The sequence below is a fragment of the Vulpes vulpes genome, chromosome 4 (assembly GCF_048418805.1).
Source record: "Vulpes vulpes isolate BD-2025 chromosome 4, VulVul3, whole genome shotgun sequence".
NCBI classification, from domain to species: Eukaryota; Metazoa; Chordata; class Mammalia; order Carnivora; family Canidae; genus Vulpes; species Vulpes vulpes.
The window spans coordinates 20,901,186-20,927,380 of NC_132783.1; the positions used below are offsets into that span (position 1 = coordinate 20,901,186).

Sequence of the window (26,195 nt, forward strand, 5' to 3'; positions counted from 1 at the left end):
TTCATGAGTCTTTCAACCGTCCTTTGCTCTATCTTCATGCCCTCTCCCTGCAGTGTAGAAAGATAATAAGGGCTGGAGTCAGATGGACCAAGGGTTCAGAAACCTACTCTGCTTCTGATCTATTGTGTGACCTGGGGCACATGCGAACTGTACTGAAAACTTTCTAATCCATTTATAATGTGTGGAGGATGACAGTTATAGCTACCCCCTAAAATTGCTGTGATGCAAGGACTGGGGTAGTAGCAAGCATGGAACTAACGTGGTTAATTTCTTCACACCTAGGATAACATTCCCAAATCTAGTGCAGGGTTGCAGATGTCCTGGATACTCCGCAGTTTCCATACTGACAATTCAGTATACCGATTTCAGATAACACAGGCCAAACTCTGTGGCTGTCATTTAACATGCTCTTTTAGAATTAGCAGATTCATATATGCCTCAGGGTGAGTCTTTATGCTTAGGTAAGATGTTTTCAGTTGTTAGATTAAGTAGACTCCATTGAAGGAGACCTGAGACTACTGTGAGTTCAGGAAGACAACAGCAGAATGTGAAGATGATTCATGCACACAGAGTCCATTTTGACTGATCTGAACAGGCCTACATGGGTCTCTGTGGAAAGAAGTGGAATGGACAAAACGTCGTTCTGTGTATTGGTCTCATGACTCTGTAGGAGGTAAATCAAATGACACTAGCAAAGGTTCTCAGCCAAAGCCAGGTGCTGTCTAATGATTTCTCCATTTGTGGGTAGGTTTGCATGAGGACACTTGGCCTCTCCGAGGTCCCTCTCCTCAGGAAGGCAATAAAAGACCATACTGAGACCTACCAGTATTGGGAAGGGGAAGTTGTCCTTATGAAAGATATCCGTGAGGGAAACTCCAAAGAGCTGTCCTGGTTTTTCAGACAGTGCAGCTCTGCACTGGTTGTTCTGGCAAGTGCCAGCACAGTGGCAAAATGCCGAGTTCGTGAAAGCACTGCTTTCCTTGGTGTTCTGGTCTGAATCTAAGGAAGAAGGGAGATTAGTGTTTTTTTAATTCACTTAGACATATTTTCACCATTGCCATTATACAGCATGTTCATTGTATAGGCTAGAAGAGGGAAACTGAGTCATTTCTTGTGCAGAGCTCTCCACGTTCTGATATTGGCTAACAGCATCCTCATGGCATTGGTGAGTTCTTGCCAATAACATTCAGACTGATGGGTAAACCTGGGACTTGATCAGACTCAGGGTGATTATTTCCTTGGCCATCAGTTACTGCCATTACACTGATGTGGAGGCACTGAAACTGTAGATGTTTGCTTTCTACTGGTGTGATCAGTGGGTTCAGGTATCAGACCTGATTTTATTTTTTTATTTTTTATTTTTTTCTGATTTTAAAAGCTATAAGTTTTTGGTATGCAAATCAAGCTGAGTTTGGTAATCCTGTGCTTTCACAGCCAGGCTCCCCTCAGCCTCAGATTCTCTCCTTGGCTTTCTGAGTGCTCAAGTTTCTACCATCCAAAGGAATTGCCTCTCAGGACACAATCTGCCTGACCCCTACTTCTCTGGTTCCTCTGCTCTGGGCCATCTTCAAGGACGACTTTCTGCAGTCAGGGTCCTTGGGAAGTAGTCATCACATGCTGGCTATGTGGTGGCTGTGTTCTCTTGTCATACCCCACCAACCCACCCATAGATGATGTTTTTGGTTAAATAGGTTTAACATTTACTGAAAAGAGCCTAAGCCACAATGAAGTGTGGAAACACACTTCCTCACACACACACTCAAACATACATGTATATATACACCTACACACAAGTACAAGGCTTGAAAGAAAACATAGAAAATGCAAAACAATAAGAGGTTAGGAATGCATTTATAGACCACCAGTTTCCAGAGATGATTTTCAACTACTCAACATTCCCTATTGAAGGAAGAACTTTCCAAAGAAAAGGAGATCAGCAGTGAAAAGCTGAGTTCAAATTTCTACTGCTCAGCAGTGAATGTTTTCCTTTGAAGATACCTTAACATTGCTTAAATAACCGATTGCTTTAAGAGTCAACAGATGAGCCAAGCTGTCGAAGGATAAAAAGATGAGGAACATTTCAACAAATAACCTTAAACGCTGGGCAACTTGGCTTTTCTGGGATGTACTACGTGCATCAGCACCTCCACTCATGTGGGGCCAGCACTGCACCAGAAGCATCTTGGTTCTGCGACTTAGCAAGCTCAGCATTTTAAAGCTTTGGTTTGCTCAACTTTAACGTAAATGATGCTGTCTACACCAAGTTAAACTAAATATATAAGATACTATTCAGCACAAGGCAATAAATGTTCCCAGGATCATTAATGAATGGGGTCGCTTCAAAAGGGTCGAATAATGTGAAATATATGTGGAAGAAAACTGGGAAAGTAAGAATTTCCTAGACCTATTTCACAAGGGAACCCTTCCTGGGAAAGGGAAAACAATGCATGGATCCTATATTCTATATGCACTGATAGCAATCCCCGTCTACACGCTGGCATGATTCAGAAATGTACAGTTCTGTAGTTCTAAATAGCTCACTTGATGCCTAGTTTGATTCTCTGTTCTGAGACTGGTAGTGATTTAGGTTTTCTTAATTGCCCCCATGAGTGTGTCTATGTTCCGGAGTCTTCTGGTGCAGGACAAGTTGTAAAATGGTGAAGTGCCACTTATCTAATTGCTCTGTGTCACTGATGTATATAAATAGTTGCTGAGGTGTCCAAACTGCTCTCTGGTCCTGGGAAATTGGCCTGTACTCTTATTGCTGAGGCATGTCTTTCACACCCAGTGGCTTTTTATTTCTTCCATACTATTCTGGGACTGATGGAGATACATGTTCCATGTTGAGGTATTAGAAACTCTGCATGGACATAGAGGGCCCCATAGTTCTTAGACATGTCAGCTCACTATTCTGTGAGGATTTTCTGCTTCCATTTGGTTTCCATGCAGGAAATGGTGCAGATATCCCATGTACCTACCAAGGTTTTAGGCTTTTTTCCCGTGAGATTGCCACCGAAATCTTCTACTCTATGCCATGAATCATTTCTGTTTCCTTTAAAGCTAACACTCTAAAACTCATAAGCAACATGGAGATCCCTTTTCCTCATATTCTCCTCTTGCTTCTATGCCCTGAGGAGGTGATTTAATTGTCTCTGAAGGCAGCTTAAGGTAGGAAGCAGGATGAGGGAAGGAATATCTCAGGTAAAAAAAAAAATTAGTATTTCAAAGATACTTCCTACCCTACTTGGAATACCCCTTAGGAAATGCTGGTGTACAGAACTGAGGATGAAAAGCCAGTGAAGGAAAGGATATGTGTGGTAGTAGTGCTGCTGTGAGTTTTATGATGTGTGGTCTCAAGAAATAATGCCTCCTTGTCTTGAAAACCACCACCTTTGGCGTGGTCCTTTGCACAGTCCTCTCCCACATTAACTCTTGAAAAGTCCCTCTTGCCTCTGGGTAATCTTCCTCCACCATATGAAAGGAGGAGAAGCTATCTTATGGAAGACATGGGGACCAATTGAAAGCCAGCGCCAATACACAGAAACCTAGGTTAGCTCGACAGGAGCTGCAGGCTAACTGTAAGTGCACAGGTGACCTCAGCTGAAACCAGAACTGATCAAATGAGCTTCCACTGAAGGGTTATGTGAATCATAAACAAAGAAATGGTTGTCTAACCTACTGAGCTATGGAATTATTTTTATTATCCATAAAAAGGAAACAACACAACACAGTACAATACAATTCAAAAAGTATGTCATAGGATATGGTCGGCATTGAAGATAGAGGAGATAATTTGTGGGAAGATATCCTCAATATGAATATATGGGACCAAGGAAAATCTTTTGAATGCAAATAGCTGGGTCTTGGAAGGGGTTCATTTCTCATTCATTGGGAAAATAAAGAGGAGGTGTCAAGTGTCATTATGGAGATTCCAGTCTTCAGTGCCTTACTAAACTGTAGACATGTAGGTGGATGGACCACATGGGGACTTGGTAGCATTCTGCAGTTGTGCTCTTCTGGAAATCACTATCACTCTCAGTGGCTTGGATTCAACAGTTTGTTTTTCTGTCACTGACGACATGAAAAACAAACACTTGTCTTGCACCAGCATATTCTCTGACTTGGCACTAGACTCATCTTAATTCCTGATGACATGGATTACCCTAAAGATTTCCTGAACACAATGAGGTATATGTTGTAAAACGAAGACATCAAAAGTATGGAGGGATTGATGATATGTGTCTCCAGGTTCTGAATCTAAACTTTATTTACAAAATGGGGTGTTGCCAGTGAGCTGTGATTAGCTAGGCTCCAATAATACTCACACTAGTCTCAGGGGAACTTCTCCTAGTTTTATTATTTGCATTTTAGAAATGTTTTTACATCCTTTATGTTATTGAATCTTGACAACACTTCTAAGATTTAGGCATTATTTTTATCCACATTTTAGGCATGAATAAAGTGATACGGAGCTAGAGTAATTGGCCAAAGGTCCTATAGCTGATAAATGGGGGCACTGGAATTTGTACTCTGGAGAGGTTGTTTGACATCAAGTCAAGTCCTTTTCTCTCAATGATGCTGGTTCTTTTCAACTCATTTTAAAGAGCACTGGAATCCTATGGTGCCTCAAGAGCCACTGATCAAAAAGAGGATGGAGGAGGAATAAAAGTCCCATGCTCTGGTTTCAACCAAAGTAGAAAGAAATAATTATGCATTATATGCTGATCTACATATATAATACAATATAGATGTGGGATCCATTTAAAATTGTGTTTTAAAAAATCCCCAAACACTGTATCATACCATGCTATCTCCTAATACTGCCAAAACATCTTGAAGTTTCTAAGCTTTCGTGGGTCTCCAACAGTGTGAAACCTCCCTTGACCTGCTAGCCAGCCTTCAGAAGAAGGAGCAGCTGGGAATCATTGCCCTGGGCATGCTCTGGGCTCCAGAACAGGGCTAAGTATCTGCCATGACCCCTGGCAACCTTGCTGCCTGTGTCTCCCTAAAGCCTATTAAATTATCCACAGTACCTGCAGCCTTCTCATTGTAATGACAATTCTTTGAATTCTCTCCCAAGAGAGAAGTGATGTCTTCGCCAAATATCTTCAAGCAATTTTCAATCATAAACTGTATGAGAGAAGCCTGTAATGCAAAAAGAACACAGTGGGGTGCTCGTTTTCATATGGAAGAGTTATAGGTCACATTTTGTTTATAAACCTTGGATCTAACCAAAACTGTGAAAGACTTCTATGAAAAATTTAGAGTTGATAAAAATATATAGAAACCCAAGTTCTCTAATAAGATAACTTAGAGTGATACTTTCCATTGTACTTTGGGTACAGATTTTAAAATACTAGTAGTCAGTGGACTAAACTCCTACTTTGTGGCCTAGTTTAATACCTAACATTGTGATACCAATGGTTTCATCGTTAAAACTAGGACAGCTTTCAAAGTAACCTGCCTTCTTAAACTTTAGTTATTGTGTAAAATTTTCTTCTAGAAAATATTGGGTTGTAACTTAGGATAATATCTCATTAAAATGTGTAAAACATACATGAAATCCTATGAAATCCATTTCTAAAATAGGGAAGAATGTTTTTTGGAAAGTGGATATTCCTGTGGATTTTTCTTTTTTGATGTTTTCTTTTGCTTGGTTTTTGAGTAAAAATCACAAGTCTGGAGAGAAAACATGTCTGTCTGTCTAACCACAGTCCCTACTCATGTCTTGCTTTGCCGAATGCTGGCTCTCAGCATGAGCTTGGGGAAAAGCTGTCATCTTATTAGGTATATGTGGCTTCATTAGGATGTTTTGTAATATCTCACTAGTTTCTGTCGGATGTAGCAGAGGCAAAACTGTAGCCAAGTATTTTTCTAAAAGAGCCACAACTTGCAGAGCAAGGCCAATGTGTTTGGAGCCATGGGCACTCATAGTGCCCGAGTTACCTAGGATGTGCCAGTAAGAACCACAGGAGCTGGGGGTTGTTACCATGAGGTCATGAGGAAGCCATGGCTTTGACCAAATTTCCAATCTCCCTCCTCAAGGATCAGACTGAGAGTTGAACCTTGGCTTGTCAAACTCCGAAGCCCAGGTCTTTTCTATCATATTATGCCACTCTCTCTCTCTTTTGTTTAGTGAGTCTAGTATTGAATCTCTTGGATGGGAAAGAAGCAACTCAACTGCTCTGCATTTCACAATTTAACAACACCCCTTCCCATATTCCACCAGAGTAGGATAAAGAAGTCTGCCATTCCAAGGAAGGCAATGAAGATGTGCACTTTTCAGAACTGTTCCTTCGAATTTACTACTACATATTTCAGACTCAAAGCATGGATTCTAAACCACAGGGGACACATATGAGAGATCTCTCTACCTTCTTAATCAAGTTGTCTTCCAATTCAAAGCTGCAGGAAATGGGTGGACAAAGCAGACTTGGAGCTATACACATTGATAAATCATAAGCTGTCATCTGATTGGATGAGGATTGTTGCTCAATGTTGTAGAGCACGCCGAAAAGGTATCGCAAGAGAACAACATTCGCTTTTGGCAGCTGTGTTAGAAGCCTAAATCAGAAAGATGCACTTTTGAATAAGGCAAGTCATTGCACTTAGCAGCTTGAAGTATAGAGACGGAGAGCAGAGAACATCTCTCTAGATCCAGTATACAACCTGCTGTAGCAGAGTTCCAGGCATTAACGTATACAAATATGTTTTATCGAATTCAATTTCTGAGCTAACCCTCTCTGGTTAAATGTTTGACAAACTGAAGGTTATACCCGGGCTGTTGATGCTCTGGCATCTCTCTTAGGCCACTGACTTTTGTCTACCAGTTTCATATATAAGAGAAGTTGTACAACGGCTTAGGAGTCTACTTAATAAGGTCAGGAGAAGTACAATAATAGCCATAAGGCATGCCTGTATTCTGAAACTGGCCTCCATGGGTGAGAAGAATTGAAACCATTTGGCATTGTATGTTCTCATTGATTTGGGGAATATAAATAATAGTGAAAGGGAATATAAGGGAAGGTAGAAGAAATGTGTGGGAAATATCAGAAAGGGAGATAGAACATAAAGACTCTTAACTCTGGGAAACGAACTAGGGGTGATGGAAGGGGAGGAGGGTGGGGGGTAGGGGTGAATGGGTGACGGGCACTGAGGATGAGGGTGAATGGGATGAGCACTGGGTGTTATTCTGTATGTTAGCAAATTGAACACAAATAAATAACAATTAAATATATTATTAAAAAAAGAAACCATTTGGCATTGAATGTTATTTTAGTGGTCAAAGTGGCAAGAAGGAAGCCAATATTTTCCTAATAGTATATTGGCTGTATTTCTGAGCCATGACCAGAGTAGAGTAATTATTGCATCATTACCTCCGGGCTGCATTTATTTTTTCCTTCTCAGTGACTTCGTCAAGAACACAAAGCCATTTTTCGTAGAGGTCCGATGAAAGTAAACTTCCTTCGATATTTTCAAGAAAATCCTTATGTGGATAAAAAAAAAAACACACACACACAAATATACACAGAAACACACACACACACATATGTATATTTAATACAAAATATATATTGGAAATATCACAGAGAAAACACTTAGCTGAAAACTTCAGTTGATTCCTACTTCCTTCATAGATACCCAAACTGTGACCCACATGGGGCTAAGCTCTGACTCTCCATTGACTTGCACGTTCAAAAGCAGGTGTGTGGCTTTTCTCTTACAAAAATGAAAGCATCAAAGCAGAGCATAGCCTTCAGTGGAAAGGAAGACAAAGCTCCCTTCTATCATAGGGCACTTGCTCTTTTGTGTGCTTTTCTGCAAACTACTACAAAAGCTACTCTCATAATTGCATCATTCTTCCTTTCCTGAACTATACAAAAGTAGAGAATCTAATGGCAAACTCATGATGTATTCATTTCTAGTGTAGGATGTATCCATTTCTAGTGTAGGTCAATTCTCCAGATAGTTTGACATGATACTATTCAGGCCAAGGTTGCAGATTCTGTTCCTCCACAAAGATTAGTCAACTTTAGGTAGGGAAAGCTTCAGAAATGTCTAAGAACTCTATGCACACGTGGTCACCATCTTCCTAGCCTGTGCCTATAACACAGGAATAGAAAAGACCCTACTAAGTCTTGCTAGAAACATCAATTCCATGTGTGCACCTTCAAGAGGGCAACACTTACCATGGTATTCAAGTACCTAATGGATTATCATTCTTTTCCTTGTGTCTTGAAGCCTATATATATATTTGCTGTGTGTTTTACTCTAGCCCAGTGTAGTAGTGGTCAGAGACTATTGGTATCTTTTGTGTAGTTAAACAGTAATGGGGGACAAGGAAAGACCAAATGTGGCAAGGAAGGACGACATATGACCTTGATTCTAAGAGTGTCATCATTACTGCCTTCACATAGTTTTGTTCAGAGCTGTTAGCAAGTGCCAAGCTAGATGGATTAAATTCTTTGTTCTAGTTCTCACTTCTTTCTCCATTCCCATTTTAGCAATAGAATGGGATATCTGTGATGTAGCTGTATAATTTCCAAATTAATCTAGTTCTTGAGTCCTTCTACTGAATTTTCAGAATACAAAAGTACTTTTGTCTCTTGCACCTACTCCAAAAGTTAGATTTATCAAAACAGGCATGTATCTAGAGCTGGTTACCATGTCGTTATAACCTTGGATGGTGGGATAGACATCTCAAACATTAACTAAAGGATGCCTAGGATGTGGTGAAAGGAGACACAAATGGCGAAATCCTTCCTCCATGACTTATAAAGTAAAAGGCACTAAGAAACAGGAGACAATGCGACAATGATAGTTAAGAATGATTGGTTGCCTCACTGAGCCTTTTTTAGATTCCTCATAAAATAAACATTTGCTTACTATTGTGAACTTCCATACCTATCTTCAAATGTTTAATATGATTTTTCTTTTGGAAACTGCCTTCATTAGGAGTGTGGTGAAGAAGCCATCAAAAGCAGGATGTTTGCTTTGGTAAACATTATGTATGTATCAGTGTATATTTTGAAATTTCTTATTATTACTAGTAATCATATTAGTATTAGTATCTTGCATGGAGTCTTCAGGGGCGTGGTGTGTGGTGAAAACAGAAAGTATTTCTAATGTATTGGGCTTTTAACTCCTACAGTAGATTCCTTAAATTTTGAATTCATGAAGTGTTTTCCGAATTGAGAAGTTCTCAATCAGTTCTGCCCATGTCGCTCCTTGGGCAATCATAATGAAAGACACCAATCACAGCTTGACTTACTCATGTGCAGATAAAGTTAGAACTTTCCCCACCTTTAAAACAAATGCTACCACATGAACAGATTTGCTGTAATGCCTCACTCTGTCTCCAGAATTTAGTTTCTTCCTTAGGATTCTGCATGCCTTTATACTACCTGGTTTTCTGAATATGCCTTCCGTGAGTGGTCCTTTCTCATTGATAAAGGACAGCATATCCTGAGAGAAAAAAGAAGAGTATATGGCATTTCATATCCCAAGCCCAGAGTAAAAGCTTGCTACCTTTTTGAAAGAGCTAGGCGATGTGATGGTATACGGTGTTAGAGCTGGAAGGACTAAAGTCAATTTAGATTCTTTAATCAATGTCTCCCTATAGTTTCTACCCAAAATCCACCTGACAGTCATACGCTGAAACATTGTAATCACTTATTTTAATCAGATTTTTTTCTCATTGAATTTACCCTTTTAAATCGAACTCCCGTGTTTCAAGGCCTTGTGGAATCCTCGCCTGATTCCTTGTGGAATCAGTCTTGATTCCTTATTCCCTTACATAGATGCACTTCCCCAAGTATGGAAATCTTTTTGCCATACTCATTTCCCATTTGTTGATTCTTCTTTAAGTGATTGTATCCTCCATTGCAACTATCTCTATTTCCCTTCTTCCTTAAAAAAAAAAAAAAGCTCAAATGCTCTCTTCTTATTAACTGATTACATTTCCTTCATGAGTCTTTCACTGTCCTTTGCTCTATGTTCATGTCCTCTCCCTGCAGTGTAGAAAGATAATAAGGGCTGGAGTCTGATAGACCAAGGGATCGGAAACCTATTATGCTTCTGATCATTTGTGTGACCTGGGGCAAATGTGAACTGTACTGAAAGCTTTCAAATTCATTTTTAAAGTGGGAGGATGATACTTCTAGCTACCCCCTAAAATGGATGTGATGCAAGGACTGGGGAAGTAGCAAGCATGGAACTAACGTGGTCAATTTCTTCACACCTTGGATAACATTCCCAAATCTAGTGCAGGGTTGCAGAGGTCCTGGGTACTCAGGAAATTTCCACAATGACAATTCAGTACACCGATTTGAGATAACAAGGGCAAACTCTGTGGCTGTCATTTAACATCCTCTTTTAGAATTAGCAGATTCTTATATGCCTCAGGATGAGTCTTTATGCTTAGGTAAGATGTTTTCAGTTGTTAGATTAAGTAGACTCCGTTGAAGGAGACCTGAGACTACTGTGAGTTCAGGAAGACAACAGCAGAATGTGAAGATGATTCATGCACACAGAGTCCATTTTGACTGATCTGAACAGGCCTACATGGGTCTCGGTGGAAACAAGTAGAAGGGACAAAACGTTGTTCTGCTGTATTGGCCAAATGACTCTGCAGTAGGTAAATCAAATGACACTAGCAAAGCTTCTCAGCCAAAGCGAGGGAATGTCTAATGATTTATCCATTTGAGGGTTGGTTTGCATGAGAACACTTGGCCCCTCTGCGGTCCTTCTCCTCAGGAAGGTAAAAAAAAAAAACGACCAAACTGAGACCTACCAGTATGGGTAAGGGCAAGATGTCCTTATCAAAGATATCCGTAAGGGAAACTCCAAAGAGCTCTCCTGGTTTTTCAGACAGCACAGCTGTGCACTGGTTGTTCTGGGACGGTCCAATGCGCTGGCAAAAGGCCGAGTCTCTGAAAGCAGTGCTTTTCATGGTCTTCTGGTCTGAATCTAAGGAAGAAGGGAGATTAGTGTGTTTTAATTCACTTAGCCTTATTTTCACCATTGCCATTATACAGCATGTTCATTGTAGGGGCTAGAAGAGGGAAACTGAGTCATTTATTGTGTAAAACTCTCCATGTTCTAATGTGGCTAAGAGGGTCCTCATGGCATTGATGAGTTCTTGCTCCTATCGTTCAGACTGATGGTTCAACCTTGGGACTTGATCAGATTGAAGGTCAGAATTTCCTGCCATCAGTTACTGTCTTTGCAATGCAACAGGAGACACTGAACCTGTAGACGTTTGTCTTCTACTGGAGTGATCAGTGGGTTCAGCTGTCAGATATGATTTTAAAACCCAGAAGGATTTGTATGCAAATCAGGCTGAGATTAGTAATCCTCTGGTTTCAAATCCAGTCTGAGACCAGAACTGCTCAGATGAGTCTCCACTGAAGTGTTATGTGAATCGTAACCAAAGAAATGGTTGTCTAACCTACTGAGCAATGGAATGATTTTTATTATCCATATAAAAGTATACAACACAACACAGTACAATACAATTCAAAAAGTAGGTCATAGGATATGGTAGGCAGTGAAAAGGGGAGATAATTTGTGGAAGATTCCTCAATATGAATATATGGGACCAAGGAAAAAACTTTAAATGGAAATAGCTGGGTCTTAGAAGGGGTTCATTTCTCATTCATTGGAAAAAACAGAAAAAGAAGTGTCAAGGGTCATTATGGAGATTCCAGTCTTCAGTGCCTTACTAAACTGTAGACATGTAGGTGGATGGACCACATGGGGACTTGGTAGCATTCTGCAGTTGTGCTCTTCTGGAAATCACTATCACTCTCACTGGCTTGGATTCAACAGTTTGATTTTCTGTCACGGACGACATGAAAAACAAACACTTGTCTTGCACCAGCATATTCTCAGACATGGTACTAGACTCATCTTAATTCCTGATGACATGGATTATCCAAAAGCTTCCCTCAACACAATGAGGTATATGTCGTAAAACGAAGACATGTCAAAAGTATGGAGGGATTGATGATATGTGTCTCCAGGTTTTGAATCTAAACTCCAATTTACAAAAAATGGGGTGTTGCCAGTGAGCTGTGATTTGCTAGGCTCCAATAATACTCGCACTAGGCTCAGGGGAACTTCTCCTAGTTCTATTAATTGTGTTTTAGAAACGTTTTTACATCCTTTATGTTATTGAATCTTGACAACACTTCTAAGATTTAGGCATTATTTTTATCCACATTTTAGGCATGAAAAAAGTGATACCGAGCTAGAGTAATTGGTCAAAGGTCATGTAGATGATCAACGGGGGCACTGGAGTTTGTACTCTGGAGAAGTTGTTTGACATCAAGTCAAGTCCTTTTCTCTCAATGATGCTGGTTATTTTCAACTCATTTTAAAGAGCACTGGAATCCTGTGGTGCCTCAAGAGCCATTGATCAAAAAGAGAATGGAGCAGGAATTAAAGCCCCGTGCTATGGTTTCAACCAGAGCAGATTTATATATTATAAGTAGAAATAAATAATTATGCATTATATGCTTACCCACATACAAAATATAATATAGATGCGGGATCCATTTAAAATTGTGTTTAAAAATATCCCCAAACACTGTATCATACCATGCTATCTCCTAATACTGCCAAAACGTCTTGAAGTTTCTATGCTTTCGTGGGTCTCCAACAGTGTGAAACCTCCCTTGACCTGCTAGCCAGCCTTCAGAAGTAGGAGCAGCTGGGAATCATTGCCCTGGGCATGCTCTGGGCTCCAGAACAGGGCTAAGTATCTGCCATGACCCCTGGCAACCTTGCTGCCTGTGTCTCCCTAAAGCCTATTAAATTATCCACAGTACCTGCAGCCTTCCCATTGTTATGACAACTCTTTGAATTCTCTCCCAAGAGAGAAGTGATGTCTTCGCCAAATATCTTCAGGCAATTTTCGATCAAAAACTGTATGAGAGAAGCCTGTAATGCAAAAAGAACACAGTGGGGTGCTCTTTTTCATATGGAAGAGTTATAGGTCACATTTTGTTTATAAACCTTGGATCTAACCAAAACTGTGAAAGACTTCTATGAAAAATTCAGAGTTGATAAAAATATATAGAAACCCAAGTTCTCTAATAAATAACATAGAGTGATGCTTTCCATTGTACTTTGAGTACAGATTTTAAAATACTACTAGACAGAGGGCTAAACTCCTACTTTGTGGCCTAATTTAATACCTAACATTGTGATACCAAAGGTTACATCTTTAAAACTAGGATAGTTTTCAAAGTAACCCACTTTCTAAAAGTTTACTTATTTTCTAAAATTTTGCTTCCAGAAAATATTGGGTTGTAACTTAGGAAAATATCTGATTTAGATGTATAAAGCAGTGACAAAATCCTATGATATCCATTTCTTAAATATGGACAAATATTTTTTGGAAAGTGGATATTCCTGTGGATTTTTTTTGAAGTTTTCTTTTGTTTTGTTTTTGAGTAAAAACTCACAGGGCTGGGGAGAAAACATGTTTGTCTAGCCGCAGTCCCTTCTCATGTCTTACTTTGAATAATGCTGGCTCTTGGCATGAGCTTGGGGAAGCTGTCATCTTATTAGGTATGTGTGGCTTCATCAGGATGTTTTGGAATATCTCACTAGTTTCTGTCTGATGTAGCGGAGGCAAAAGAGTAGTCAAGTGTTTTTCTAAATGAGCCACAACTTGCAGAGCAAAGCTATGTGTTTGGAGCCATGGGTGCTCTTAGTGCCCAAGCCACCTAGGATGTGCCAGTAACGACCACAGGAACTGGGGGTTGTTACCATTGTGTCATGAGGAAACCATGTCTTTGCGCAAGGTTACAAGCTCTCCCTCAAGGATCAGGCTGAGATTTGAACCTTGGCTTGTCAAACTCCGGAGCCCAGGTCTTTTCTACCATATTACATCACTCCTCTCTCTTTTGTTTAGTCAGTCTAGTATTGAATCTCCTGGATGGGAAATAAGTGACTCAACTGCTCTGCGTTTCCCACTTTAAGACCCCTTCCCATATTCCACCAGAGAAGGATAACAAACCTGCCATTCCAAGAAAGCCTAGGAAGATGTGCACTTTTCAGAACTGATCCATCCAATTTACTACTACACATTTCAGATTCAAAGCCTGGATTATAAACCCGAGGGGACACATATGAGAGCTCTCCCTACCTTTTTTTTGAAGTTCTCTTCCAATTCCAACCTGCAGGAATTAGGTGGATAAAGAAGGCTTGGGGCTATACACACTGATAATTCATAAGCTGTCATCTGATTGGATGAGGATTGTTGCTCAATGTTGTAGAGCACTCCGAAAAGGTATCGCAAGAGAACAACGTTCACTTTTGGCAGCTGGGCTAGAAGCCTGAAGTCAGAAAGATGCACTTTTGAATAAGGCAAGTCACTGTACTTAGCAGCTGGAAGTATAGAGATGGAGAGCAGAGAACATCTTTCTAGATCTAGTATACAGCCTGCTGTAGCAGAGTTCCAGGCATGAACGTATACAAAAATGTTTTACCGAATTCAATTTCTGAGCTAACCCACTCCGTTTAAATGTTTGACAAACTTTAGGTTATGCCACTGGCTGTAGATGCACTGGCATCTCTTTGGCCACTGACTTTTGTCTACCAGTTTCATATATTCAGAAGTTATACAATGACTAATGAGTCAATGTTAATAAGGTCAGGAGAAGTACAATAATAGCCATAAGGCATGTCTGTATTCTGAAACTGCCCTCCATGGGTGACAAGAATTGAAACTATGTGGCATTGAATGTTATTTTAGTGGTCAAAGTGGCAAGAAGTAAACCAATATATTCCTAATAGTATATTGGCTGTATTTCTGAGCCATGACCAGAGTAGAGTAATTATTGCATCATTACCTCTGGGCTGCATTTATTTTTTTCTTCTCTGTCACTTCGTCAAGAACATGAAGCCATTTTTCATAGAGGTCCGATGAAAGTAAACTGCCTTCAATATTTTCAAGAAAATCCTTATGTGGATAAAAGAAAAATACACACAGACACACTCACATATACAAAATATATATTGGAAATATTACAGAGAAAACACTTAGTTGCAAACTTCAGTTCAGTCTTACTTCCGTCGTAGATACCCAAACTGTGACCCACATGGAACTCTGCTCTGATTCTCCATTGACTTGTACGTGCAAAAGCAGGTGTGTGGATTTTCTCCAACAAACATGAAAGCATCAAAGCAGAGCCTAGGCTTCAGTGTAAATGAGGACAAAGCTCCCTTGTATCATATAGCACTTACTCTTTTGTGTGCTTTTCTGCAAACTACTACATAAGCTACTCTCATAATTGTATCATTCTTCCTTTCCTGAACTATACAAAAGTAGAGAGTCTAATGGCAAACTCGTGATGGTCCTGAGGATGTATTCATTTCTAGTGTAGGCCAATTCTCCAGATAGTTTGGCATGATACTATTCAGGCCAAGGTTGCAGAGTCTGATTCTCCACAAAGATTAGTCAACTTTAAGTAGGGAAAGCTTCAGGAATGTCTAAGAACTCTATGCACACGTGGTCACCATCTTCCTAGTCTGTGCCTATAACACGGGAATAGAAAAGACCCTATTAAACCTTGCTAGAAACATCAATTCCATGTGTGCACCTTCAGGAGGGCAACACTTATCATGCTATTCGAGTACCTAATGTATCATCATTCTTTCCCCTGTCTCTTGATGCCTATATAATATTTAGTGGTGTGTTTTACTGGACCTCAGTGTAGTAGTGGTCAGGGACTATTGGTATCTTTCATATAGTTGAACAGAAATGAGGGACAAGAAAAGACCAAATGTGACAAGGAAGGACCACATATGACCTTGATTGTAAGAGTGTCATCATTACTGCCTTAACTTAGTTTTGTTGAGAGCTGATAGCAAGTGCCAAGGTAGATGGATTAAATTCTCTATTCTAGTTCTCACTTCTTTCTCCATTCCCATTTTAGCAATAGAATGGGATATCTGTGATGTAGCTGTATAATTTCCAAATTAATCTAGTTCTTGAGTTGATCTATTGAATTTTCAGAATTCCAATCTACTTTTGTCTGTTGCACCTACTCCAAAAGTTAGGTTTATCAAAACTGGCATGTAGCAAGAGCTGGCTAACATGTCGTTATAACCTTGGATGGTGGGCTAGACATCACAAATATTAACTAAAGGATGCCTAGGATGTGGTGAAAGGAGACACAAATGGCAAAATCATTCCTCCATGACTTATAAAGTAAAAGGCATCAAGAAACAGGAGACAATGCGACAATGATGGTTAAGAATGATTTGGTCACCTCACTGAGCCTTTTTGGATTCCTCATAAAGTAAACATTTGCTTACTATTGTGAAATTCCCTACCTATTCTCAAATTTTTCGTATGATTTTTCTTTTGGAAACTGCCTTCATTAGGATCGTGGTGAGGATGTCATCCAAAGCAGGATGTTTGCTTTGGTAAATATTATGTATGTGTGAGTGTATATTTTGAAATTTCTTAGTATTAATAGTATCATATTAGTATTAGTATTTTGCATGGAGTCCTCAGGTAGGCTGTTTGTGGTGAAAACAGAAAGTATTTCTAATGTATGGGGCTTTTAACTCCTACAGTAGCTTCCTTAAATTTGATTTCATGAAGTGTTTTCCAGTTTGACAAGTTCTTAATCAGTTATGCCTATGTTGGTTCCTGGGCAATCATAATGAAAGACACCATCACAGCTTCAGTTACCCATGTGTGGTAAAGCTAGAACTTTCCCCACCTTTAAAACACATGCTACCACATGAACAGATTTGCTGTAACAGTTAACTCTGTCCCCAGAATTTAGTTTCTCTTTTAGGATTCTGCAGGATTTTATACAGGCTGATTTTCTGAAGATGCCTTCCAGGAGTGGTCCTTTCCGATTGATCACGGAAAGCATATCCTGTAGGAAAAAAAGAAGAGCATATACATTTTGTATCCCAAGCCCAGAGCAGAAGCTTGTTTCCTTTTAGAAAGAGCTAGGCTATTGGATGGTGTACGGTTTTAGAGCTGGAAGGACTAAAGTCAATTTAGATTCTTTAGTCAATGTCTCTCTATAGTTTCTACCCAAAAATCCACCGTACAGTCATACACTGAAACATTGTAATCACTTATTTTAATCAGCTTTTTCATTGAATTTGCCCTTTTAAATCAAACTTCTGTGTTTCAAGGCCTTTGTGGAATCCTCGCCTGTCTCCTACTTTACCAGTCTTCGCTCCTTATTCTCTTACATAGATGCTCTTCCCCCAGTATGGAAATCTTTTTGTCATACTCATTTCCCATTTGTTGATTCCTCTTTAAGTGATTGTATCCTCCATTCCAACTGTCTCTATTTCCCTTCTTCCTTAAAAAAAAAAAGCTCAAAAGCTCTCTTCTTATTATCTGATTACATTTCCTTCATGAGTCTTTCACTGTCCTTTGCTCTATCTTCATGTCCCCTCCCTGCAGTGTAGAAAGATAATAAGGGCTGGAGTCCAATAGACCAAGGGATCGGAAACCTATTATGCTTCTGATCATTTGTGTGACCTGGGGCAAATGTGAACTATACTGAAAGCTAATTCATTTGTAAAGTATGGAGGATGATAGTTCTAGCTACCCCCTAAAATTGATGTGATGCAAGGACGGGGTAGTAGCAAGCATGGAACTAACGTGGTTAATTTCTTCACACCTAGGATAACATTCCCAAATCTAGTGTAGGGTTGCAGAGGTCCTGGGTACTCAGGAAATTTCCACACTGACAATTCAGTACACCGATTTGAGATAACAAGGGCAAACTCTGTGGCTGTCATTTAACATCCTCTTTTAGAATTAGCAGATTCATATATGCCTCAGGATGAGTCTTTATGCTTAGGTAAGATGTTTTCAGTTGTTAGATTAAGTAGACTCCGTTGAAGGAGACCTGAGACTACTGTGAGTTCAGGAAGACAACAGCAGAATGTGAAGATGATTCATGCACACAGAGTCCATTTTGACTGATCTGAACAGGCCTACATGGGTCTCGGTGGAAACAAGTGGAATGGGCAAAACGTTGTTCTGCTGTATTGGCCAAATGACTCTTCAGTAGGTAAATCAAATGACACTAGCAAAGCTTCTCAGCCAAAGCCAGGGACTGTCTAATGATTTCTCCATTTGAGGGTAGGTTTGCATGAGAACACTTTGCCTCTCCAAGGTCCCTCTCCTCAGGAAGGTAAAAAAAAGACCAAACTGAGACCTACCAGTATTGGGAAGGGCAAGTTGTCCTTATCACATATATTTGTGAGTGAAACCCCAAAGAGCTGTTGTGGTATTGCCGATGGTGCAACTCTGCACTGGTTTTTCTGGCAAGTGCCAGAGCGCCGCCAAAAGGCCCAGTCTCTGAAAGGAGTGCTTTTCATGGTCTGGCCTGAATCTAAGGAAGAAGGGAGATTAGTGTATTTTAATTCACTTAGCATTATTTTCACCATTGCCATTTTGCAGCGTGTTCGTTGTAGTGGCTAGAAGAGTGAAACTGAGTCATTTGTTGTGTAGAACTCTCCACGTCCTGATGTTGGCTAACAGCATCCTCATGGCATTGATAAGTTCTTGGTCATATCCTTCAGACTGATGGTTAAACCTAGAGACTCGATCAGACTCAAGGTGAGTACTCCCTGTGTCATCAGTTACTGCCAGTTACAAGGCATCAGGAGGCACTGAACCTGTAGATGTGTTTTCTACTGGAGTGATCAGTGGGTTCAGGTGTCAGATCTGATTTTAAAAGCTAGAAGGATTTGGTATGCAAATCAGGCTGAGTTTGGTAATCCTCTGCTTTCACAGCCAGTCTCCCCTCAGCCCCAGATTTCCTCTTTGGTTTCTGAGTGCTCAAGTTTCTACCATCCAAAGGATCTGCTTCTCAGGACACAATCTGCCTGAGCCCTACTTCTATGTTCCTCTGCTCTGGGCCATCTTCAAGGATGACTTGCTGCAGTCAGGGTCCTTGGGATGTTGTCATTACATGCTGGCTATGTGGTGGCTGTGTTTTCTTGTCATATCCCACTAACCCACCCAGAGATGATGTTTTTGGTTAAATAGGTTTAACATTTACTGAAAGGAGCCTAAACCACAATGAAGTGTGGAAACCTACTTCCTCACACACACACTCAAACATATATGTAAATATACATCTACACACAAGTCCCAGGCTTGAAAGAAATCATAGAAGCGAAAAAAACAATGAGAGGTTATGAATGCACTTATAGAGGTTATGAATGCATATATATATTATATATATATATGAAGGCACCAGTTTCCAGAGATGATTTTTAATTACTCAACATTCCCTATGAAGGAAGAGCTTTCCAAAGAAAAGGTGACCAGCAGTGAAAAGCTGAGTTCAAAGTTTCTAGTGCTCAGCTGTGAATGTTTTCCTTTGAAGATTCCTTAACATTGCTTAAATAACTGATTTTTGAAGAGTCCAGAGATGAGCCAAGGTTTCGAAGGATAAGCACATGAGGAACATTTCACCAAATAACCTTGAACACCCGGCCACTTGGCTTTTCTGGGATGTAGTGAGTGCATCACCACCTCCACTCATGTGGGTGCCAGCACTGCACCAGAAGCATCCTGGTCCTGCCACTTATGAAGCTCAGCATTTTAAAGCTTCGGTTTGCTCAACTTTAACATAAATGATGCTACCTACAACTCGTTAAACTAAATATATGATATACTACTCAGCACAAGGCATGGCTCAGGGCAGGCTTGAAAGTGCTCTGAGGGTATAGAGAAAGACAGGAGTTAAAGGTCTTCCCAAAAGATTTAAAACAAGGAAACAACCTTCATAGAAATGAGTTGGGTCTTGATGTCAGACTTTTGAATTTTTCTAAGCTTGATTTTGGGTAGTTTTTGCATTCTTTCCTATACTGTTCCTCCTCATTGATGACAATAAGCTCACCCAGAAAGAATAAACTGTGTGTCTGAATTGTGTTTAAGCATGGAGACATGAGCCAAGGGAAGGCACTTGAAGAAAAGCAAGCGGCTCACCTCTCCCTTGCTTGTTCTGGGCTGGGTGCCTGGGCTTCAGTATGAAATGGATTTGCATCTCTGTGATCTTCTGCTCCAGAAGGAGGGACTCCTGAGTTGGGGAAGGAGAGATGGAGTCCTCTGCTTCCTTTGGCAGTGCTTTAGTAGATGGAAGATGGCTCATTTTAATTCCATAGGGATGTTCATGTCCTGTATGGAAAGAAACCTGAATATTTAGGATGATGGTGATGGCTGTCATCAAACTACCTGAGTGTAAGCATCACCCTATTTGTATATGTTGGTATTCTTGTCATCAAGAAAAAATTTGTATATGTTGGTATTTTTGTCATCAAACCAAACCTGAGTGTAAGCATCACCCTATTTGTATATGTTGGTATTTTTCTGGGACTTCTAGATAAAGAAGGCTGTGCCTCCAGAGTGAGCATCATATGCACCCTTGTGGGAACACCTTACAGAAAGCGTGTGCCCAAGGGAAAGATTTTAAGAAGAGAAAACAATTTAAAGCATGTTACTTTGCTTGAAATACATATATTCACGAGTGCAATAAACAATGCTGACTTTTGCTGGGTAACTATCTGAGAATGTTGAAGGTTTTCTAGTTTGTGCCTTGACACTAACTACATCTATACATCTTAGGCAAATTACTTGACCCCGTCGAGCCTTACACTAATTCTTTGAAATGCTTGTCCACACACAAACTTATCAGAGTGAATATATTAATAAGCATTGGTGGTTAATATTCTTATTTTTTATTTTTATTTTTTGGTTAATAAATTTTTAAATATTTGGAGTATATATATATAGAATTGCTATCTTCACTATTCTCTCCAACAGAATGTCAGTCGAACAGATTTTTTGTTCATTTCCTTTTGTCAATTCTCCAGCCAGAGCTACTCTAGAGTAGTGGGATGGGTTGCCCTTATGCTTTATGGTTCCCTTCCACTGCTGCCCTCCCTCTATGGGGTGTCCTGCCAGGCAATGATCAGAAGGAAGGGTGTGCAGAGTGGGAAACCCAGAAGCAAACTGTAAAACGATGGTTAGAGAATAGAAAACCACACCCAGAGCTATCCAGAATTGCCTGCCAAGTGATTTGTTTTGCTCTTTTATGCTTTAAATTGTTTTTCCTCTCTAGAGAATTCTCAAAGACCCTAGGAAATGATATGGATTTCATTTTTCAAGAATAGAATGAAAATTCTCATTCTGGGGATCCCTGGGTGGCGCAGCGGTTTGGCGCCTTCCTTTGGCCCAGGGCGCGATCCTGGAGACCAGGGATCGAATCCCACATCAGGCTCCCGGTGCATGGAGCCTGCTTCTCCCTCCGCCTGTGTCTCTGCCTCTCTCTCTCTCTCTCTGTGACTATCATAAATAAATAAAAAATTAAAAAAAAAAAAAAAGAAAATTCTCATTCTGTCATTCCAGATTTATTACTGAATGTACCTAAAGGAGCTTTTGCTGTTCTTTTCATCCGTCATGAATGCAATGTTCACAAGAATCACAGGGACTTCGCTCCATTAAGGAAAAAGAAGCTTCTATGACAGCAATACAACCAAACCAAGATAACCAGGAGTTAATCCACAATTGAGAATTGAGAGTATGTTTTAAAAAATGCATTTTTGAATGCTCTAATGGATCATCATGAACGACAGGCTCTTCAGATTCCTTAGAGCTGCGTTCGTGTGTGAAGCTATTCAAAGTCTCAAAAGTTACCATCTACATCATTTTATCTAAATTAATGCACTTTATTGAAACATATATAAGTATTTAACTTTTTTCCTTTTTACTGCTAACCAACTATTTTTTTAGATTTTATTTATTTATTCATGAGAAACAGAGAGAGAGAAAGAGGCAGAGACACAGGCAGAGGGAGAAGCAGGCTCCATGCAGGGAGCCCAACGTGGGAGTCGATCCCAGCTCTCCAGGATCCCACCCTGGGCTGAAGGCAGCGCTGAACCACTGAGCCGCCAGGGCTGCCCCTGTCCAACTTTTACAAAGATGTCAACATTAATTCAAAACAGGAAGTGGTACTGAGGGGTTTTGTTCTCAGTGATGAGCTTTGTGACTCTATAGTCTAAGACTGGGAATATATATTTTGCAGAAAGAAATTGGTTGTTTTTTAAAAAAAGGAAATTGGTTGTTTAGATTTCCAGATTATTTGAAAAAGAGTTATAGCTTCACAGGTTTATTAAAAGGATAAAAAAATTTCATGTAAGAAGGAATGCTTTAAGATTTCTAGAAGAGATTATTGTCACCATTACCATCCATTACTATACTTCAAGGCCTGCTACCAATCCTGTCTTCTTTTTCTTTTTTTTTAAACCCTTCCATTACTGGAAACACTAAACAATTTTGCTAATCCAAAGATTTTTTTTTTCAGAGAACTTGTGCTAATAACTATTTTAGAAGAGGTGCAATCTGTTTATCAATAACCTTAAGAACAGTGATGGAAAAAACCTGAGAAACAGCAAAGTGCAGGCGATTTCATCAGTGAAGATGAGAGGAGTTTAAATGTGATTATCTCATTTTCCTTATGATGCAGAGAAAACTGGGCACAGGGCAGGGGTGTTAAATACATATCTGTACCTGGATTCAGAGACATAACTGGATTTTAGAGAATTCTCACAAATAGAGGCTTCTTAGCAGTTAGGAACTAGAATTCAAAATTGACATATGAAAAATAAATGTATGGGAAAAATTCCAATCCATTTTGCTTTCATACCTAATGAGTAAATAAGTAAGTAAATAGTAAATAATCACACTTTTTCAAGACAGCTCTGTTTGTCAGGTAAAAAGAAGTAGAAACAAAAATTTACATTTCTCTCCCTCACTAAATCATAGCTGCTGAATGAAGAGATGTTATCAATGCCTGGGCAACAGTACCTGGTAATTCTTTATTAAACATGTGAGTGAATATTGCATGTGATTTTCACTTTTAAGGATTTTGAAGCTTAAGAAAGAACAACCATTACTTTGAAACTTAGAGTTACAATTTTGAACCTAATCAATCCCATCTTAGATTTTCCCTGACACTTACCAATTAGTGGAAGTTTTTCCTTGCCAGAACTCGCCCACAGCTGGAAGTCGTTCTCAGAGCCCTTGGAAACAAAAAGAACTAGGTGTCAAAACATATCTTTCACAGTACTTGAAGAACACATTTCCTTAGCATATCTGTGTTTCCAAAAAGAAAGAATTGGGGCCAGGATAAATGGTATTTGGTCCATGGAGGTAGCTATAGTAGTTGTTAACTAGTTCCCCTCACAGCTTCCAATAGACTGTCCCAGATTCTTGTAATTTTTGATAAAGACCGGGAAACCACAGTACAGCCAGCCCCTCACTTTGTGGGTGGCCCATGGTGTAAGAAATGAGATTTGTGTCCCTTTACTATGGAGTAAAAGTCTCATCTCAGAGTCCTCTCTTCTGCTTTCTCTAGACTCCTTGGATAGCGTTGGCCTTTGTCTCCAAATGTCCCTGCCCAGAGATGCATGTTGTCCAGAGAGCCATATACTCTGCTATGACTAATCCTGAGCAAAGTAACTTGAGAGGCATCAATAGCTCAGCAGCCCTGAGCCAAAGGAGACAAATGCCCAAGAGACATTGAGGAGATAGTGGACGGAAGTCTGCCACTGGCTTTGGGGCAGGCAAACTCCACTTTAGGGAGAGAAAGGATGAGGACTCTAGGCAGCATGTCAGATGCAGAAAATGATTACTCCCAGCACAATTATTGCCCAGTAATACTGAAAATCCCAATTGTTTGAAACAAACAATTCTAAATTATAAAGATTGCTGAACTATTTTAAAGAGTCTTCCTGGAGACTAAAGCAAAAAAACGTTTGAAATGGAATTATTGGTAATAGTTATCATGTGCCCTTGACTCCTGATTAAAAATCATGGCCTTCACCTTATGAAGGAATGTCATAGGTATGGGCACAGACACAGATACACACACACACACACACACACACACACACACACACACAGCTAAATCTGCTCAAGATTGTGTTGCAAATAAGAAGTAAGAGCTAATAAGGTAGGGTAGGGTTTGGAAATGCCATGCTGGAATCCTTTAAATCAGGTATACATAAAGCCAAATAAGCCCAGTTCTTCATTAAAATAGAAATTCTTTGCCTAGTGACATTGATCGCTTTAAGTAAAGAAAATCACAAACATGAAATAAAATGAGTTAAATCATTAGTCAATCTCCCCACCTTCATCCCTCAAACCACTCACTCTCTTTTCCAGGATTTAATTCTTACTTAGGGTTTCTATATCATACAGGTTAGAAACGTATGTAAGGATGTGCTTTAGTCAGTACATATAAATTCAATTTTATTTTGGATGTATTATTAAATGTTGTTTGTACAGAAATCATTGATTTCTTCTGCCAAATTCTCGTTGCTCTGAAATTTTAAAGGCCTTTATTATACCATTGGCTCAGATAGAATTTACAAACAATCTTATGATTATGTCACATCACATTTACAGAGGATTTTGGATAAGAAGCTGTGCTTTCCAAGTGCTCCCTTTGGTTCTCTCCATCTATCACTGTCCCTCTTTTTTCCCTTATAAAACCTCATCCTCAAATATATTTCTCTTTCATAAAAAGAGATCAGCCCCAGATCCATGGTCTTATTCAGAACTTGTCTTTGTCTTTACCAGTTGCTAAAGGGTATGAGCTGCTTCATCCTCAGGATCTGCATCAAAAGGAGGTAGCTTGTAGCCATGTAGTCTTTATGTCAAAATGTACAACAGAACATGTAATTTAGGATTCATTAAACGGATTGAGTCCTTCCTTGTGTGATAACTAGGGTCAATAGGGATGGAGACGTATCAGAATTGAAAACACAGAAAGAAGAGTCCAATAGAGGAGGAAATATTTAGAAATTTAGAAACAACAATAAAAAAGAAACTTAGAAACATCTTTATTGTCTGTATTTAAAATATATACAGTAAACTGCATATTGTTATTAGCACTCTAAAATTATAGTCCAATTTTAGGCTATAACTTTGAATTTGCAGAAAATTTCAAATGGGAATATAAGAATAGCACTCATGTATAAGCTAATACTATAGCTTCGCTGCCTTCAATTTCTAAAGTTGGAAGGAAAAATATGAGTATGTTATCCACAATAATCAGCTGTCTTATGATGGGAGGTGCACAACACCTACACACACACACACACACACACACACACACTCACAAAACTCAAAAGTCAAAGTTGGTTCGTAAACTAAAAATAGATAGTAGGCAACTTACGGTTATTCCCAGCATTGTTAGTAACATGTTGATAGTGTCATTTGCTGTGTCGGAATTTGTCACTGTTACAGTTACGGACTGTAAAAAATAAATAAGAAAAATTGCTACAATTTTTTTAAAATTTAAAGCATGTGACCAAATAATTGTCAAATTATTATCCATACTCCAAAAGTAAAGCTTGTTTCCAGGTAATGACAAAGTAAAGCACGTGTAGAACACGAACCCTTAATTATAATTTCATTTTTTTATATAACATGAAGCTAGTAGGAAACATGTCAGTAAAACATATATTTCCCTCCAAGAATTTGTGGCATACAAAATACAGCAGCTGAAGCAAGGAAGAGAAAAATTGAGAATTCTAAGAGGGCACATGGGGTGACCCTCAGCTCCATAAGGCTATTTCCAAAATGGTGGGAGGGGGATAGTATTAAAGGAAGGCACTAGATACTTTCCTCTCTTACTGAGTTGTGTTTGTATAGTATGGCTTAGTTCCTTTGTTTGTTTGTTTCTGGGTTTTTTTTTTTTTTTTGGCTTAGTTCCTTTGTAATTACATAGTCGGTTTCAGTAAAATCAGGTAAGAACTGGCTATGAAAGACACTTTTTAAAAACTACTATTTAGTCCATATTTTCTTTGTCAGGCATCATGGTTAACTAAGACTTCCATTGTTGCAATCTCTTAAGACTGATGAATCTAGGAAATGAGACTGGAAATGTTAGAAGTTGATGTTCCATTCACAACTCTGCCAGCGAGTAGGTACTTCTAATAGCTCTCTATCAGACCATACATTGAGAAACTGCTCCATACAACTAGGAAAAGTTTAAAGAAAATTTTCTGAAAGGGGTTAATAGCAATCTGAGATGGATCTATAAGACTATCTGAATTACAAACTATCTGAATTACAAAAATTACGAAAGTCATATAAGAGAATATGTAACCAGAACATTTAC

The 26,195-nt window shown here is 39.4% G+C and overlaps 2 protein-coding genes across 2 annotated transcripts in view; both read right to left on the reverse strand.

The window, feature by feature from the left end:
* Positions 1-298: 298 nt before the first annotated feature.
* Positions 299-7,678, reverse strand: LOC140598706 (rho GTPase-activating protein 20-like). Its single transcript, XM_072757232.1, has 5 exons — positions 7,377-7,678; positions 6,375-6,564; positions 5,034-5,145; positions 824-999; positions 299-343 (listed from the first exon to the last, which is right to left on the reverse strand). Exons 1-5 carry the CDS (start codon positions 7,547-7,549, stop codon positions 299-301), a joined length of 696 nt encoding a protein of 231 aa, XP_072613333.1. The 5' UTR covers positions 7,550-7,678.
* A 706-nt stretch (positions 7,679-8,384) lies between these two features.
* Positions 8,385-26,195, reverse strand: part of LOC140598707 (rho GTPase-activating protein 20-like) — a 43,112-nt gene continuing 25,301 nt past the window's right edge. The window contains exons 8-16 of the mRNA XM_072757233.1: positions 25,248-25,325; positions 23,028-23,088; positions 19,997-20,185; positions 18,217-18,389; positions 16,743-16,904; positions 14,897-14,971; positions 12,831-12,942; positions 10,793-10,968; positions 8,385-9,465 (exon numbers count right to left, since the gene is read on the reverse strand). Of these exons, the coding sequence (XP_072613334.1) occupies positions 9,268-9,465; positions 10,793-10,968; positions 12,831-12,942; positions 14,897-14,971; positions 16,743-16,904; positions 18,217-18,389; positions 19,997-20,185; positions 23,028-23,088; positions 25,248-25,325 (1,224 nt within the window). The 3' untranslated portion in view covers positions 8,385-9,267. The remainder of the gene's footprint in view (positions 9,466-10,792; positions 10,969-12,830; positions 12,943-14,896; positions 14,972-16,742; positions 16,905-18,216; positions 18,390-19,996; positions 20,186-23,027; positions 23,089-25,247; positions 25,326-26,195) is intronic.